Source organism: Corvus kubaryi, unplaced genomic scaffold (assembly GCF_017639235.1).
Source record: "Corvus kubaryi isolate FWS band 111438036 unplaced genomic scaffold, C.kubaryi_AGA036_p1.0 37300, whole genome shotgun sequence".
NCBI classification, from domain to species: Eukaryota; Metazoa; Chordata; class Aves; order Passeriformes; family Corvidae; genus Corvus; species Corvus kubaryi.
Genome location: NW_024581093.1, coordinates 12,764,615 through 12,780,304, shown reverse-complemented (window position 1 = coordinate 12,780,304; position 15,690 = coordinate 12,764,615). Strand labels below are relative to the sequence as shown.

Below are 15,690 nucleotides of genomic sequence, written 5' to 3'. Positions count from 1 at the left end.
GCTTTGTCTTATGATATCATGTTCTTCGCACACATAGTTGGAATGCAAAATAGAAAACACGAAGGAGATGCCTGTGCCTTAAGGAAGATCTCCAGGGGAAAAGGACTGGGTAACAGGTTTTTTTGTGCCTTGCAGTCATAAGCTTAGAGAAGAGGTCTGTGTTCCTTTCTCTTGCATATTTTCTGCCTGGGCTGTATCTCTGGACCTACCCAGAAATACTTTCAGGTGTGTTTGGCAGCAGGGCTTAAACCAAAGTTGATGAATAGGCTTGTTCCACTTTCATGAAATTTATTAGTATTAATTCAGAAATATACAGACCAATGAATACAATGACATTCAGCATGCAGAAACACTGTGGAAGGAAAACATGAACAAAAATGGGCCTTCATAGAAGGTGATAAATTATCAAGATTCTTCTCTGTCCCAATTCTGGAAATGCTGCAGAAGTCGGGACTATGCAAAGTGAGAAGCACTTGAGTGGAAAAGATAGCTAGACTGGGGTAAGCCAGTCTTACAAACCTCATCATTAGCAACCAACACTTCTGTAAATTCAAGGGATGTTAAAGTCCTTAAAGTTCAAAGGAGCTTTATAGGTGCCTTTGATGGAAAGCTACTTCTAGTAGTATTAGTTTCCATTTTTCCTAGAAGGCATCCAGTTCACACTGAGTTTTGCAGAATCCAGAACAGGAAACCACAGGTTTAATAAATAATGTTATACTTTTATCTGAGAGATGGTAAGTGGCTCCCACTCTACACAGAAGAGTTTAAAATCCAAAATAAGTTAATATTGTGAAGAAAAGGTTTAATGTTCAAGAGCAAGGTGAGGGGGGAAAAAAGGGCTTCAACCTCCTAACTGGACTAAAGGCAGAGTCTGGCAACACTGTTTCCCTGTCACTGAACCTATTAGAAATGACACCTGTTTTGCATGTCACACCATACCAGCTTCTTAGACTTCACTAAAATTTCCAGAGAGGAGAAACAAATCCTCAAACTAAAGCTTAGCAACTTAAGTGCTGCAGTCACAGACAATGAAAAGCACTTACAAGTTTTAAAAACATAAAATCTCTGGAAATCTCCTTTTCTCTACAACATGAGATCTTTCTGCATAGACCCAACAGTCATTAGGTGATTTGTATTCATGGCAGTTTCACATATCTCCTTCCAGAAGTTCAATCAGTTTATCTCAATTCAACTTGCCATAACAAACAGCAGCAAAGGACCAAATTAATTTGCTTCAAACCAGTTCCTAACTATGCAGTGACTATTTTTTAAAGGAGAGAGTAGAACAGTAGCAAAACAAAACCAAAACCATCCAAGCTGGAGTTGCACTGAAGCATCTTCATGTTGTGGGGAAATTACCTTTTTGAAAGAAGTAGATAAGATAACAATGCTTGTATCTTTTGTTTTAAGTAACAAACACCTGAGGGACAAGTTGTGCCACTCTTGTGGCAGTTCTCTAAAGCTGGTAACATACATACATCAGTCAGGAAGAAAGTCTTTAGAGATCCCATGCTTGGTGTGAGACCAGAAAACTGCCAGGGGTTTTCTGCTATAAACACACCAATACTCTGCAGAATCAAAGCCTTCAGCAAGAAGTCAGCCCCTGTAACAGCCACGATTTTCCTCCACTATATAGAACAACTAAAAACTTGTAAAAACAAACAAAGTAGCTTCTGCTTTTAGAAATCTTGTGCCTCTTCCTTAAGGCACTTCTGGAACCGTAGCACTAACACACCAGATAATTGAGGAAGACAGTCCCAAAACTTTATGTTATAAAACAGGGATAGAAATCACTGGAGACACTTGAGTCCTCCTTCCACAGCTTCATGTCCATCTCCAAGAGCAGTGGAGCTGTCACACAAGCTCACGCGAGCTTGACAGACATACTCTGAAATCTCTTCAGCCTGTTAGCAGCAGCCACCACATAGAAGTGTTTCTGTGAACAGAACAGAACAGTCCAAGTGTGAGCACAACCGAGGCAAAGGAACTTTGCTGCAGCTGACAGGGATTTTTCTTCCAGGTAAATCCATTTCCTTCTAGTGACCCCCAGCTTGTGTGGGTTGCAGTGGTTCCTGCACAGCAGCTGGGGCTGTGAGGTTCTTCAGTTGTATTAGGAATTGTATAGTGATAGGTCTTTAGATTATGTCATCTTTAAAATGCAAGTGCAGAACTTTGCCACCAAGCAGTTGCAGTGCAGGACTGAATGAAGTGTAAGCCTCTGGTTTAACTCCTTGGCAAGGAATTGCAACTTCCCAATGACAGAAGAGAAGGAAATGATCGTCACTGAGTTTGCCTTACAATTCTTTTTAACAAGATCACTGTGTTCACCTTTTAGGATCAATTATCTACAATCAAATAGAGATTCAAACACAAATTATTATCTTTCACTTCATAAAAACTTAGTTCAGAAGGAGCCTGGGGTCATCAGAAAGATCCTGAAGAGTTCTCTCAATGGGTGTAAGCCTAATTTTTTTTTCTCTCTCCCACACTTCTATTCTGCAGTGGGAGGCACAAACTGCCTAAAGTTGTATCCCTACTCCATAGTCACAACAGATCCATGCAACTGTTACCAATGGAAAGAGTATAAAGAGAATGAACATTTAATATAAGGCAGCATCAGAAGCCTCTGAACATGTAGAAAGAAAGTATATCTTTCTAAACTTCTAAACACCAATCAGAAAGAGTGAAAATTGAAACCAAACTTGCTAGAAACAGAAGCAATATCCTTCCGCAGGACAAAACAACTTCCAGGTAAAAATAGACTTCACAACTGGTATTTACAATCAAGAAGCCTGTGGGCACAGTGAGCCCACACACAAGGGGAGGGAATGGCTCTGCCTGTGTTGTGCTGATGTTCCCTGTGGAAGCAGATTTGCCAGCCTTTGTGTATTTACCTTCCATTTCCTGTGGGCCATGTAACTCTGCAGCAGCAGCTGGGACTTCAGGCGGAGCTTGGACTTCTGGGCCTTGGCAGGGAGGTTGTTGAGCCACTCGTGCTTCAGACACTGCGTCGCGCTCATCCGGCAGCTGCAGGGGAGGGATCTGCCGTGAAAACCCAGCCCCCTTTGCTCATTTCCTCACTGCCCTGAGCCCCTCTTTATTAGTGGTAAGGAAACTGCCTCAAATGAATGAACACAGTGAAAATGCTGTTCATGCCCGTGCATGGGATCCTAATGGCATCCTGCACTCTCCAGCAGGAGGGGCGAGTGGGATGCTGGTGGCTCTGCAGTGGCTTGGTTGAGCTGTGGTTAAGTTCATGAGGTAATGTATCATTTTATGATGCAAATTCAGAACTTTGCTAACAGAAGAATAACGTTTGTGGTGTTACCTGTCTGCCCTGACAGCACAAGCCCATTCTGTGCCTCATATTTAAAAAGCACAATTGTCTATTCACCCTAAACTTGGATGAAGCTAAGCATACTTTATATCCTGACATCCAAAAATGGGCCAAAATGCCAGAGGCTATCCTAAAAGCTTTGAGAAATATACGGTAATAGTAGAAATCTTGAGGTACAGATGTTGAGAAAGAAGTTTAATTTGCCTTTTTTCAAATCAAAAGCCTATGCCCAACTCCTGAGCTCTGTCTGAGCTGTCACTGAGATGATGAGAAGACAACTCCTGCCTGCTCACCCCGATTTCAGCAGTCAGGGGAGGGGGCTGCAGATCTTGCACAAGGCCAGACCCACTGTCCCAGTGGGGCAAAGGTGCCTGGTCCGCAGGAGAGCAGGGGCTGCCACACTTTGTGAACAACTGGGCCAACTAATCACTGCTCTCTGCAACTCACTGATAACACTCTTCTCTCACATGCTCGTTTCATTCACAGCTTCTAACCAGACCTTGCAGAGTGTCCCTCTGGAGACCCTAATCCCATTGCACAGAAAAATTGAAGACTCCAAAGCAAAGTTTACAGTATCACAGCAAATCATCATCACAGTCTGAGAATAAATCTTTACATTTCTCCTGCTGGCAATATGCTAAATTTCAGTTAATTCTTTGCTTTTCATAGGAACCTATTGTTTAAAATGTAATTAGTACTAGAACTGATTTGTCTGATTTAGGCAATGATCAGAAAGTTGTTAATATTCTAAGCACTCCTTTGAATTCCCCTCAAACACACAATCTGTTTTACTGTATGCATCATTTCCTGGTTTGATTAGTTTTGTGTCAGTACTCAGCAAGAGAAAAATTTCTCCACCCAGCCAACCCCCCAGTCGTGGTCTGACATCAATATCATCCTCATTCTCTTCTGTGTTTCATATGTGCAATCACTTTTTCTAACAGTGGAGCCAAGAATGAGAAGCCACATGCAGAGTTAAGTCCCAAACACTCCCTAATATCTCCCAAAAGCCTGTAGACCACTTAAGAAGAGAACAATGCACATTCTCACAGCTGCAGCTTCCATTTATCCTCCATGGCATTCAAGCGGCATTTTTGCAATTTGTGACAGTCCAAGCTAACAATAGAAATAGTTTTTGCTCAGAGAAGCAAGAGCTTTAGAGACCGATTCCCATACTGCAAATTCTTCCAGATTCTCAGTGTTCTGCCTGTATTGATGCTACTGTGAAAAGCAGCTTTCCTCAGTCAGGGTACATGGACACTTTCCTTTAAAACAAGGGCTTCTGAATCACTGAGGAACTGCCCAGCAAGCCCGGAGACAGCACACAAAAATGTCACATAGTAAGTTGTCATTGTTGGCTACAATCCAAACAGCTGCTTGGTAGGAATTTAGTATCATTGGTGCTACTGTCCCCACAATCAGACACAGCGGTACCTTTTCTCCTTCACAAGTAGTCTGGAAATAAAGTCTTTGGCTTCCTCCGAGAGCTGTTCAAATGCTTCTGCATCAAAATCCCAGCTGCAATTGACTACATAATTCATTGTCTCTGCATCAGTCTCTCCCAGGAATGGGGACAGGCCACTAAGCCTTAAAAAAAGAAAGAAGGGGAGGGGAGAAGAGCAATTATCATATGCAAGATGTGTTTTTTCCTTCTATGAATCCTCTGCTTTATTACTGTTGTTATGTTATGGGGGGGAAAGGCTCCTCTCAGCTATGGAGGATTCCACTTCTCAGTCCCTGCCATGATAAGGCAACAGTCTGGGGCAATAAATTCAGCATTACCCCCTAGCAGTTCACTCAGGTCAGGGAGCAACATTAATAGAACCCCAAGGAATGGATTCAGTGAGGATTTAGGTACATCCTTCAGTGTCTTCCCAGCTAGAAAAGCTAGAGGGACTCAAGAGCTTTCCCAAATCAGGGCCCGTACCCATATGTGGGTTGAATTAAACAGAATTCTGAACAATAGATTACTTTTTACAATTAGCCTCTAAGCCCAGATTTATTGCTTCCATCATCTATTACTTCATTCAGTTGGGTTTTGGCTAACATACAAATTTAAACCAGAAATTTATCTAGTTCACAGAAAACATATGTGAAAGATTCTGGGATGCAAAACAAGCTTATCAAAAGGTGGAGACTTTGGACAGACAAGCTGTCCATGGTTGCCATCCAGATATCAGAGAAAAGTTTTAGCCCTGTTCATGACAGGTCATTTCTTAGACCCATGGCCTAACACAGACAATATTAATTCTCCTGTGCAGATGCACACCAAGTCTAAGATCATAAAATTATCAGATTACAAATTTAAAAATTAATTCAAGTCCTCAAAAACACAATCAAAATTTAAATTCTCACATATTTTGGGCAACTTTTCAGGGTTAAAAAAAAAGACCTGACCCATTTTACTTTGCTGAATAAGATGATAAGGGAGAAGAACATTTACATATTTATCAAAAGGATCATTTGCTGTTTAGACACTCTGGACACACAGCGAGGTGCCTCTGTATGAAAAGCTGGGGGGTTGAACAGAATTAATTAGGAGGAGTCACAGCCAGATGGGCTCAGTGGCTGCTGCATTCCTGCCCTGCAGGGCCCTCAGAGCCACCACACGACCCCTGGCAGGGCCACTCACAGCATGTACGTGATGACACCCACGCTCCACATGTCCGTGGGGAAGGAAACAAAGTCGTAGTTCACCACTTCGGGAGCCAGGAACTCCGGTGTCCCGAAATTCACCTTCAGCTTCTCACAGGGTTTGTACCTGTACCAGGAAAAGAGCCACAAGTGAGGAGCTGGGGAGTTCATCTCACCAAGGAAGAGCAAGGTTTTTGGGAGCGTGGCAGCGGAGCAGAGCCAGGAGGAAGACCAAGGACACTAAACCTTGCGAAGGGCTCTCCCAAAGAGTGGTAGCAGCTTTATCTCTGCCAGGCACCACAGGATACCTTCCAGCAGATGTTGTCCAAAATCCATAAAATATAAAACAAAGCATATTTGTTTATACAGGATTTGGAGAGCATTTGATTAGTGGGATGTACTCAACTACAGCTCAGGATAGACATCTGCATCACAGATATGAACACAATACAGCTACTAAGGTGGAACTGGAGAGGATTAGAGTGACCCCATATAGGGGAAATGACTCTGTTCTATTGCTTAACAGGGAAAGGTTATGAAGCTGAACCAGTAACAATTGACACTGATGGCAGTTGGAGTAACATCTGTGTTCAGGCAGAACAAGCCACTAAAGCACTGCTTTTAAATCTCTTTCTCCTGGAGGATCTTTTTCGCAAAACTGCTTCAGCAGAAGTTTGTATCTTTACCCTCCCAATTTAAAAAAACAAACAAACAAAACCCCAAACTCAACGTACTTTTTTTTTTCTTTCTGAAGTATTTTATGGAAACAAAGTCCTTGAACAGATACTTATATACAAACACATATATATATATATATATATATAGGCATGAATGTACCAGCTTTTAGCTTAAGAAAAACCTCAAAGGGTTTAAAAATAAATAGATAAATGTTATTGTCTTACTGTCATAGTAACAGAAATAATTCCTTTTTATTCTAGGGCAATGGACTCATGCTCTCACAGCTTTTCTTTAACAAACTCATGCAAGCAAAATAAAAGAATGGAGAAAAGTTCCTATTTCTCTGAGGGTTTCCTGTTTCACATGGGATGGCTCAAACATGGGGATTTTTTTTCTTTTTTTTTTCCTTCAATCAACTTAGCTACTTAAAGAGTTTAGCAGATAATTTCTACAATTAGAACCTGCACCATGAAACCCTGCAGTCAAGAAGTCTCTGGGAGCCCTCACAGTGTCCCTGGAGTAAAAGCTCTACATGGGGAATAATTTTGAGATAATTAGAACAGTAGTATAGCCTTATCCAAGAGAAATGTTATTTGAAAAAGTAATTAGATAATTAATGCACACAGCAGAAGACTCATGCCTGCAAAAGCATAATGCTCAGCTCTCTCACACAGAATTATTACAAAGCCATCAAAACACAACCCCCCACCAAAGAACTACCAGAAACATGTCAGAGGTTTGTGGGTTTGATTTGGTTTTGTTTTTTAAAATAAATTCACAACTGAACTTTCTTACCTCCTTGCTAATCCAAAGTCAATGATTTTAATCTGGTTTCCTGTGTGATTTACACATAGTATGTTTTCAGGCTACAAAAAGAGAAGATGGTATTTTGAGTTAAATGTTTGAGACAGAGATCTAGCAAAAGATGGATAGTATAGATGTCCCTCCATAAAAAGCCACACAAAACAGATCAAATGCACCCAAGGTTTTTTTTCCCAATGAGAATATTTTTCAAGGTGGGGATGAGGGGTTGATGGGATCCAAATGTATTACAACTGCAGAACTGTCTACAAGTCAACCTGGTCTAATATCATTTGTGTAAGGTGCTGTGTAAACAAGCGGGAAAAAAACAGTTTGTATTTCTGTTTAAAAATTATCAGTTATTAAGGGACCATTAGGAAAACATTGCAATTTTGCTGCAGGTTGGTTCCAGGCAGTAAAAAGCACAAACTATGGAAGATGATTGAACAGGTATTTGAACACGGTTACAAAGGGACAGGGGAAATGGAGGGAAGACTGTGGGCACTTCTAGCCAAGGAGGTTTTGGGTGGGGCTTTTTGTCACTGATGACAAAAGGGGATTGCTTAATCTTACAGAGAATGAAAAGCTTCTGATTTAAGAAAGGCAAAAGCCCAGAATCCTGATCATTTTACTATTCCAAGCAAGCTACTGAACAGACATTGGAAAAAAGTAATGAATCTCTAGAGCTCCATTCATTGTAGCTATTAAGTCTATTCCTTTATGACGTGAGTCCATGAAATGAGAAATTACTCCTCAGTAATTAGAGACTCTGTAAACCAGCACCACTAAAGCACGAACAACTGACCTTCAGATCTAAGTGGAGTATATAATGCTGGTGCAAGTAGTGGACTCCTTCACAAATCTGTTTGGTGAACAGGATGGCATCCAGCTCAGTCAGATGGTAGTTTTCATCTGTGATCCGGTCAAATAATTCCCCACCATCAAGACTAAAATTTTGACATAGAAAAGCATTAAAAACCCTAAAATCTTGCATTAGCCCAATGTATTTCCAAATTGGGAATTAGGCTCTGTAATCGAGGGTCCTAACGAAACATCCAATATTAAGTGTATCAGTAGCCTCAACGACTTCAAGAGACTTATTTCTCTTGAAATTAAGTATCAATCTAAATTTGAAAATGGAAATGTTGTCACTAATATTTGAGGGGATACATGTCAAACCCAAAGCCACATGACCTGGTGATCCTATGGGACTGGGAGAATCTACAGGGAGTACTAAACTATATGTTATTCACTCATCTTATTAGTCAAGGCAAAAAAAGTCTTCAACCTACAAAATTTACTAAATGGAACTTCTCAAACTGAAAGCTGTTTTACACGAGCTGACAACTGAACTTAATTCTGCATGGAACTTAAGAGAAAATTAGTCAGAGATAGAGCTCTGACAAGAAACTACCTTTAAAACATTGTTATTTCCTTCTGAAAGTGAGATCAACTCTCTCTCAGGCTGGGAAACTACTCACCTCTTCACAGCTCAGAATTATCATTCCCTATTTCCTTTAGTGACCTGAGAAAACCCAAACATCTGACAATTCCCGAGATCATTTAAACTTACTATTCCATGATCAAAGTGATATTATTTTTGGCTTCAAAAGCATCATAAAGCTGGATCAGATTCACGTGATTTAACTGGTTCATGATGTTAATTTCATTTTTTACTTCCTCCTGAAAAAAATAACAAAGGGACAAAAAATGAGCAAAATGCACTCCTTAAATTTCAACATACCAAAACAGAATTATTTGTAAAGTCCAACAACAGCTACATCACAGATCTCACAGGGATTGGACGTTTCATCATGAATACAGGAGATGATGAAGATTGACACCAAGCCCAAGATTTTGCAGTATTTGATGGTACTCAAGGATGAGCTGCCCCTCCCAGGGCAGCTTGGGGCAGTGGCGTTGGGTCTGGCAGGGAGGGCAGGGTCAGGGCTCCCAGCAGTGTGGTTACCTTCTCCTTGGCTCCTTTCACTTTTATGATTTTGGCTGCCAGGTTGAGCCCCGTCGATATTTCCGTGCACTTGTGAACTTGCCCAAAACGCCCCCTGTGGATGCCAAGGAAAAGATGGGAAACCAGCTCAGCAGAGCTCAGCACAGAAACCTCTCCTACGACTATTCTTATCATGAGCAAAAATAGCCCGGTACAAAGTGAACGGAGTCGGGTGGCCAGCAGCATGGAGCTCCTCTTTCTCTCAGCTTATGAAGGATTAGTTTTATCTTTCCAGCCAGTTGTTCAGTGCTTACATTAAAATATTAAGCCCCCTTGGTCCTGCTGAGGTATGATGGCCTGGCCATGCTCTGGCTCCCTTCTGTAACTGGACCCCCTCGCTGTCCTTCAGGGATGTGGTAGTGGGTATATTAACAAGGATATTTCTGTCCTGATCTCAGAACTTTTTAAATGAGCATAAGACCAGTAACTGTAGCCACTCCGCAGACTGCATTTCTGGCGTGCTGTAAATTCTACCCCATGTCACGCAGATACGTTAATGCCCCTTGGGATGATTTCTAAACACCATCTTCCCTGCTGTTGCATCACATTGCTTACACTTATTAAGCCATATTTGTATGTGGATCAATGTGTAAATCAAGCCTTCTTGTCACATAAGTAAGGATACAAGAATACAAAAGCTGAAGCAGCTGCAGACTTCCTATGAGTGAAAACTAAACATAAGGTCAAAATAATTATAACTCTTCCTCAGTTTTCTTTAATATGCAGCTCAGCATAGCAAAAAAAAAAAAAAAGATTTTGGAAGTTGCCTGACTTAATGGGCTTTGTTGATATCAGATGCTCTGAATCTGTCTGCCTTAAGGGTACAGGTTTTTCTCACAACACTGAGGCCAGGATTATTGTAACAAATGAAAAAAACAGTCATCCAAGATGGCAGTCAGGCATCTGAAAATGGAGCTGGGGCAGAAACCAGCCATCTAGGGCACACCCTTGATGTAGGAGCAGCTGTGATGGCCCGAAGGGCTCCAGGATGAACCCCCTCCCTCTGGCTGCAGGGAGCTGTCTGTGCCGCTCACACGCACACCCTGGGGGCAGCTGTGGAGCTCTGCAGCTCCCTGCATTTCCCCAGCAGCAGCAGCAGCACAGCATGGGGACAGCCACACTTACCCCCCCAGGACCTCGTGACGACACACGGAGTAGCACGCGGTCACCTCTGCTTGCTTGACGCTCACGATGCGGTGCTCGAAAGGAGCCGGAGGAGAGGGGCTGTCATCTGCACAGGGGACAGGCTGGTCACTGACACCTCTGCACACATCACTGCCCTGTGTCACCTCCTCACACCACGGATTTCACCCCACTGGATGTGAGGGGCTTTCACTGCTAACTCCCTTTTACAAATGAGGAATAAAGTCCCAGAACTGAGATCAGGATCCCACCTCCTGAATCTCCTCTCTGCTTTTAACACAGTAAACCCACTGGACACCCTTAGGAGACCAGCATCTTAGTTTATGCATTAACAGAAAGGATCACTTGAAAAAATTATCTGAAAGCTTGAAAAAATTATACTCGATCATCTTTTAATCGTTACATGACAGCCAGAAAAACCAGCAAAAATACACAGCACTGAGGAATGGGGACAGTGACTGATAAAATCATGAGGTTCCTCTTAGCAGCAAGAATTTTGGAGACAATTTCCAAATTAAAGCTGCAATTATTAGCATTACAACTATTAAGTTTAGTCTGTTTGTGGTAAGCTAAATTAGTTAACTGCGATTACTTAATGTCCAAGATTTTCTAGGATAAATCTTCATTAAACCAATTTTTGATGTCCCCCATTGAAAGCAATTTTATAATTAATCTCCAGGTATGTCAGGCTACAAGTTAACATGTTTTCAACTCATCTGCAGCCACTGTTCAGAACGCCAGAGCAGTCAGGTCATCTGCCCATGTCTGTACATTCTGGAACATACACATGTATATGCTGCCAGGAGAGAGCACTCCCTGAGACACTGCAACCAAGTGTCCCTCAGGAACCAAGAGATCCATGGCCAATAACAAAATAGGCCATGGTAAGAAACATTTCCTGCAGTACTTTTCGGTGCTCTGGATCTCCAGTCCAGAGTTGCTAACATGCGCCTGGTTTGCACACTCTATCTGAAGGAAAAAACGCTTCATCTAAAGAAAACGGATTTTTTCAAAATTCAAAATTTCAAAATTCTCATCTTCTGATCACACATACACTTCACCCTATTTTATTTTAAATTTTTTTCCCCAAAACACACTTTAAAAGGAAAGTTACTATTTAAAGAATCTGTGAATTGTTATTTACATAGTCAAAGGTACCCAAGGGAAAATGCTCTTGAAGTGTAAGACATGGGGGCTCTACTGAGCAATACTCCTGCTCTTATTGTCTATACAACAGGCACAAAATATATAGCACAAAATCCTCAATGTACAAGTTTCAAGAGTAACTGTGAACAACTCACCGATAATTTCTCCCTGAGTGGGAAGAGCTCTGCCAGCTTCCAGAGCTTTGGTCTTCCCCGGTGCCTCTCCTGTACACTGCTGAGTATCGTGCCCGCTTCCCCCCGGAGATGCAGACTCAGATTCTCTCCTCTCAGGCTTGGTATCTGTTGAAGATTTTTCTGCTTTTGCTGTTTCTTGATGGATTTTCACTTCTACCCCTGCACCTTTCACAGGCTCCTTTGCAGAGGTATTCTGTGAGGTTATGGGCTTGCATTTTAATTCCGATTTCTCTTCAGCCTTTTTACCTGGTTTGGGCTTGCTCAGGAATGGCTGTTGCTTCCCTGTTTGAGGTGCAAGTTCATTTTGCTTATTGTCCCCTTTAACTTCTGAATTTGGCTCGGAGCTGATGTTTTTAGGGCTCTGTTGAAGTTTTAATTTGTCAGGCATCTGTTTGACTCCTTTCAAGTCTGCTGCTGTGGATTTCACTTTGGGACCTTTACCTTTGTTGTCACTTATGTTTCCCTCCTTGGCCATCTCAATCTTTTCTTTCATGTCAGTCATATGTACACTGATGGATATCCTGCAGAACAAACAGGAGAAATTTGATATTGATGCAGGTGGCCAGCCTGGTTTTTGTAACTTTGTGGAGGAAGAAAAATCTGTAAGTTTCCAAACCCACAAATTTCTACAGCATTGATAAAACCTAACTGTACCAGTCTTGCTGGGAAAGACTCACAAACACTAAGGGGAGAGCACCAAAAAGCATACTGATTCTTCTTCTGTGTCCTCATCTCTCTACATGTCTGCCCTTCTGCTGAACAAAATGTCTCACCCTGCAAAGGGTTAATCCCACATTTGAAAACTTAGCACTTTTTGCAATTATTACAGTTGGTCTAATAAAACACCACTCATCTGGGCAGAGATAGTGATTGCCTTCCCAAATTACAGGCTGATTATCTAAATAGCTGGCTGCTCATATGGCTCTACAAATCTGATGGTTTGCATCCCCTTCCAGCTGGCTGACCTGCACACTCAGCCAGCTGGGTTTGGGTCTTCTGATGTGATAGCATTCTTTCCACAGCTTTCTCTTAAAAATCTAACTTTGATAAACTTTCTAACTCTATCAATACAATTTTCCTTGGCATTTTAACTATTGGAAAAGTTTAATGATTTTTTTCCCTCTTGTGTTAGAACCAATTCTCTGTGCTCCTAAAGTCCATCAAAGGCATTTGTGTGATAATGTTTGAGTCAACTGCTACTGCTCCAACCGTCATGAACAGTCTGATTTTACCGAGGCTGAATTGAAACTTTTGAAGTTGTAAAGTAGATTTTATACAATGGCAAATGAAGACAGTTTCTGATGTCTGGGAGAGAATGTATCTCATTTTCACAGAGGTTGTTATTGCCTCTTTCAGTGGAGCAACCTCACTACAAAAGACGTTATAAAAGAAAATGTTTCTGCTTTCGTAAAACAAGAGTCTGAAATGTCTCATTTTCTGCACCTTTAACACCCTTGCGCTGTGCTGTGGATCTAAGCTGCTCTGGTGTGAGCTATGAGAGCAGCTGAACGCAGCTCTGAGCAAACACTTCCTCTGCTATCTAGACAAGCCTGAACTCAGTGGGACTCTCGGGCATTTCTCCAAGCTGGGGAACACAATGTTCCTTTGACGCCTCTGTGTGGGCTTACAAACTTCATTAGAAGTTGCATCCATTTTAGAGAGGCGTTTACCATTCTCATGTGACTTCACACTCCAAACCGTGACAGTACCCTGGGCAGGATGGCTGCAGCTGCCCCTGGGGTTTACTCCAGCTTCTGCCTTCCAGTTACCTGCTGACCTCCCTCATCCCCCAGCCAAAATCTGGGGCTCAGACACCAAATTTGTACACATGAAACACAGAGAAATTCCCCACCCAACATCATACATACACACGTAGGTGTGTACGGATGAGTGTGTCTATCACCCCCCCACACACATATATAAACCACTTTATAGCCACCCACCCAGACAGAGAAGGCATTGGCAGTTACAATCTGCTACAGAAGTTACATTTATTGGGGTTTAGTTGGCAGGAGTCTTTTGGTTGAGGGGTTTTGTTGTTTTATGTTGTGTGGGTTTTTAAAAATTTAAATAAATGGGATTAAAATAAAATTCTAGATAAAGAATTCCAAGGAAAATGGACTATGAAACACCTATATGAAAAAATGAACAATCTTTAGATGACCAAGACACTGAAAACACTGAGGACAACAAACACAAGTTCTTTGGTTTTGTCATATACTAATAAATATCTCAAATTCCTTTCACCCCCAGCAATAAAGGAAGGACTAAGTGGTTTATAACTACTTGAGCTCCTCTGTTGTGGTCACCTTTCTATGTCAGTACACAGAATGCTGATACGTCAAACCCCTCCCTCCCATCTGACTCCTGGGTTGCACAGAACTTTACACAGGGCCCCTTGAGCCTTCTGCCTTAATCCTCGTAAAGTCTCCCCACTCCTATCCCCTCATGCAGGAGCTGCCTCCTTTAATGGCCTGGCTTTCCTTCTTTCCCTTCTAACACATGAAAAGGTTTCAGGTCACACAGAAAGCTACCAACAAGGCCATTACCTGGTATGTGTCACTTCACACCCCGTGTCAGATATGGCCCGGGATGTGGAGGGCACAGCTTCCCGGGATGCCGCACTCGGTGCTGGAGGTTTGTTTTCATTCTTCCCCGGTTTCTGATGAACAAGCTGCCTGTGGCACTCATCAAGGCGTGGGGCTCTATCCACGTTCTGTGCTTTAGCAGGAGCATTTTGGCTGCCTGCATGATCTTGATGTACGAAGGGAAGACCATTGCGTTGATTCAAAGCTTTGACACCGACGTCCTTTTGCTGTGGAGAGCTCTTAGAGCTCTGTATGTTGCCAGCACTTTCTACTCCTTGCTGCTGTGCTGCCCTCTCTTTAAGCTGTGGTTTGGAATCAGCTTTGTGGGCTATAGCACTAGAAGAGTTCACCTTCTCACATGCTCCCTTGTTTTCATCCAGCTTTTGCACGCTTTTTGTCTCTGAATAAAATAATCCATTACTAAACTATCCTTGGCAAATGTGATGGTAAAACATAGAAAGAATAAAGCAACACACGTCTCAAAATAATCTACAGAGTTACACCTGAAAAGATAGCAAGAAACCCTCCAAAAGGTTTAAAATCCTTACACCCTCAAGCTCGAGATACTACTAATGCTCATGGCTTAAAACCAGAGATTTACCTGCTCTGTGGCTTTCCAGCAGTGTCACAGATTGAACTTGGATTCCTTAAAGCAAACGAAAACCTGCAAGGCTCAAGCTCCTTGTATCTAAAATCTGAAATCACTCCATGGGCAAATATAACGGGTAGTTAAGGCATTGTAGATCCTGCAGGACCCCTCCTGATTCCAATACACCCTCTACCCTTTTAGAGGGGTAGAGACACACCCAGCATTCATCACCTTCCCATGACAATGGCTGTGACTATTAACATTCAGCATGCCCAGACCACCAGCAACCAAGGTTTGCTCACAACTCTGTGTAGCTTTTGAGTCAGAATTGTGACCATTTGCTTTGTTTTTGTCACTTCCAAAGCGATGAAGCTAAAAAGGAGATTGCCCATAATGCAAAGGATTCACTGACAATTTGTGAAGACAACGGCATGACAGGGCCTGCTCAACATCACATTCACCCCTGTTGCAACTCCACAGGCATTAATAATGGATGCAACAGGGCAATGCCCTGAGAGATGCACCCTAAATAGGAACCTGGCCCTGACATGCCAATGAAACTTGCTGATCAA

General features: G+C 42.2%; 1 protein-coding gene across 3 annotated transcripts in view; it reads right to left on the bottom strand.

Moving 5' to 3' along the window:
• Nucleotides 1–271: 271 nt before the first annotated feature.
• MYLK3 (myosin light chain kinase 3) overlaps nt 272–15,690 on the bottom strand; it is a 33,440-nt gene continuing 18,021 nt past the window's right edge. For all 3 annotated transcript variants that reach the window (XM_042027562.1, XM_042027560.1, XM_042027561.1), the window contains 11 exons: nt 14,491–14,929; nt 11,903–12,462; nt 10,584–10,689; nt 9,420–9,513; nt 9,024–9,133; nt 8,256–8,397; nt 7,445–7,515; nt 5,970–6,098; nt 4,772–4,924; nt 2,895–3,027; nt 272–1,936 (listed from right to left, as the gene is read on the bottom strand). In XM_042027562.1, coding sequence (XP_041883496.1) covers nt 1,865–1,936; nt 2,895–3,027; nt 4,772–4,924; nt 5,970–6,098; nt 7,445–7,515; nt 8,256–8,397; nt 9,024–9,133; nt 9,420–9,513; nt 10,584–10,689; nt 11,903–12,462; nt 14,491–14,929 — 2,009 coding nt within the window. In that variant the 3' untranslated portion in view covers nt 272–1,864. The remainder of the gene's footprint in view (nt 1,937–2,894; nt 3,028–4,771; nt 4,925–5,969; nt 6,099–7,444; nt 7,516–8,255; nt 8,398–9,023; nt 9,134–9,419; nt 9,514–10,583; nt 10,690–11,902; nt 12,463–14,490; nt 14,930–15,690) is intronic.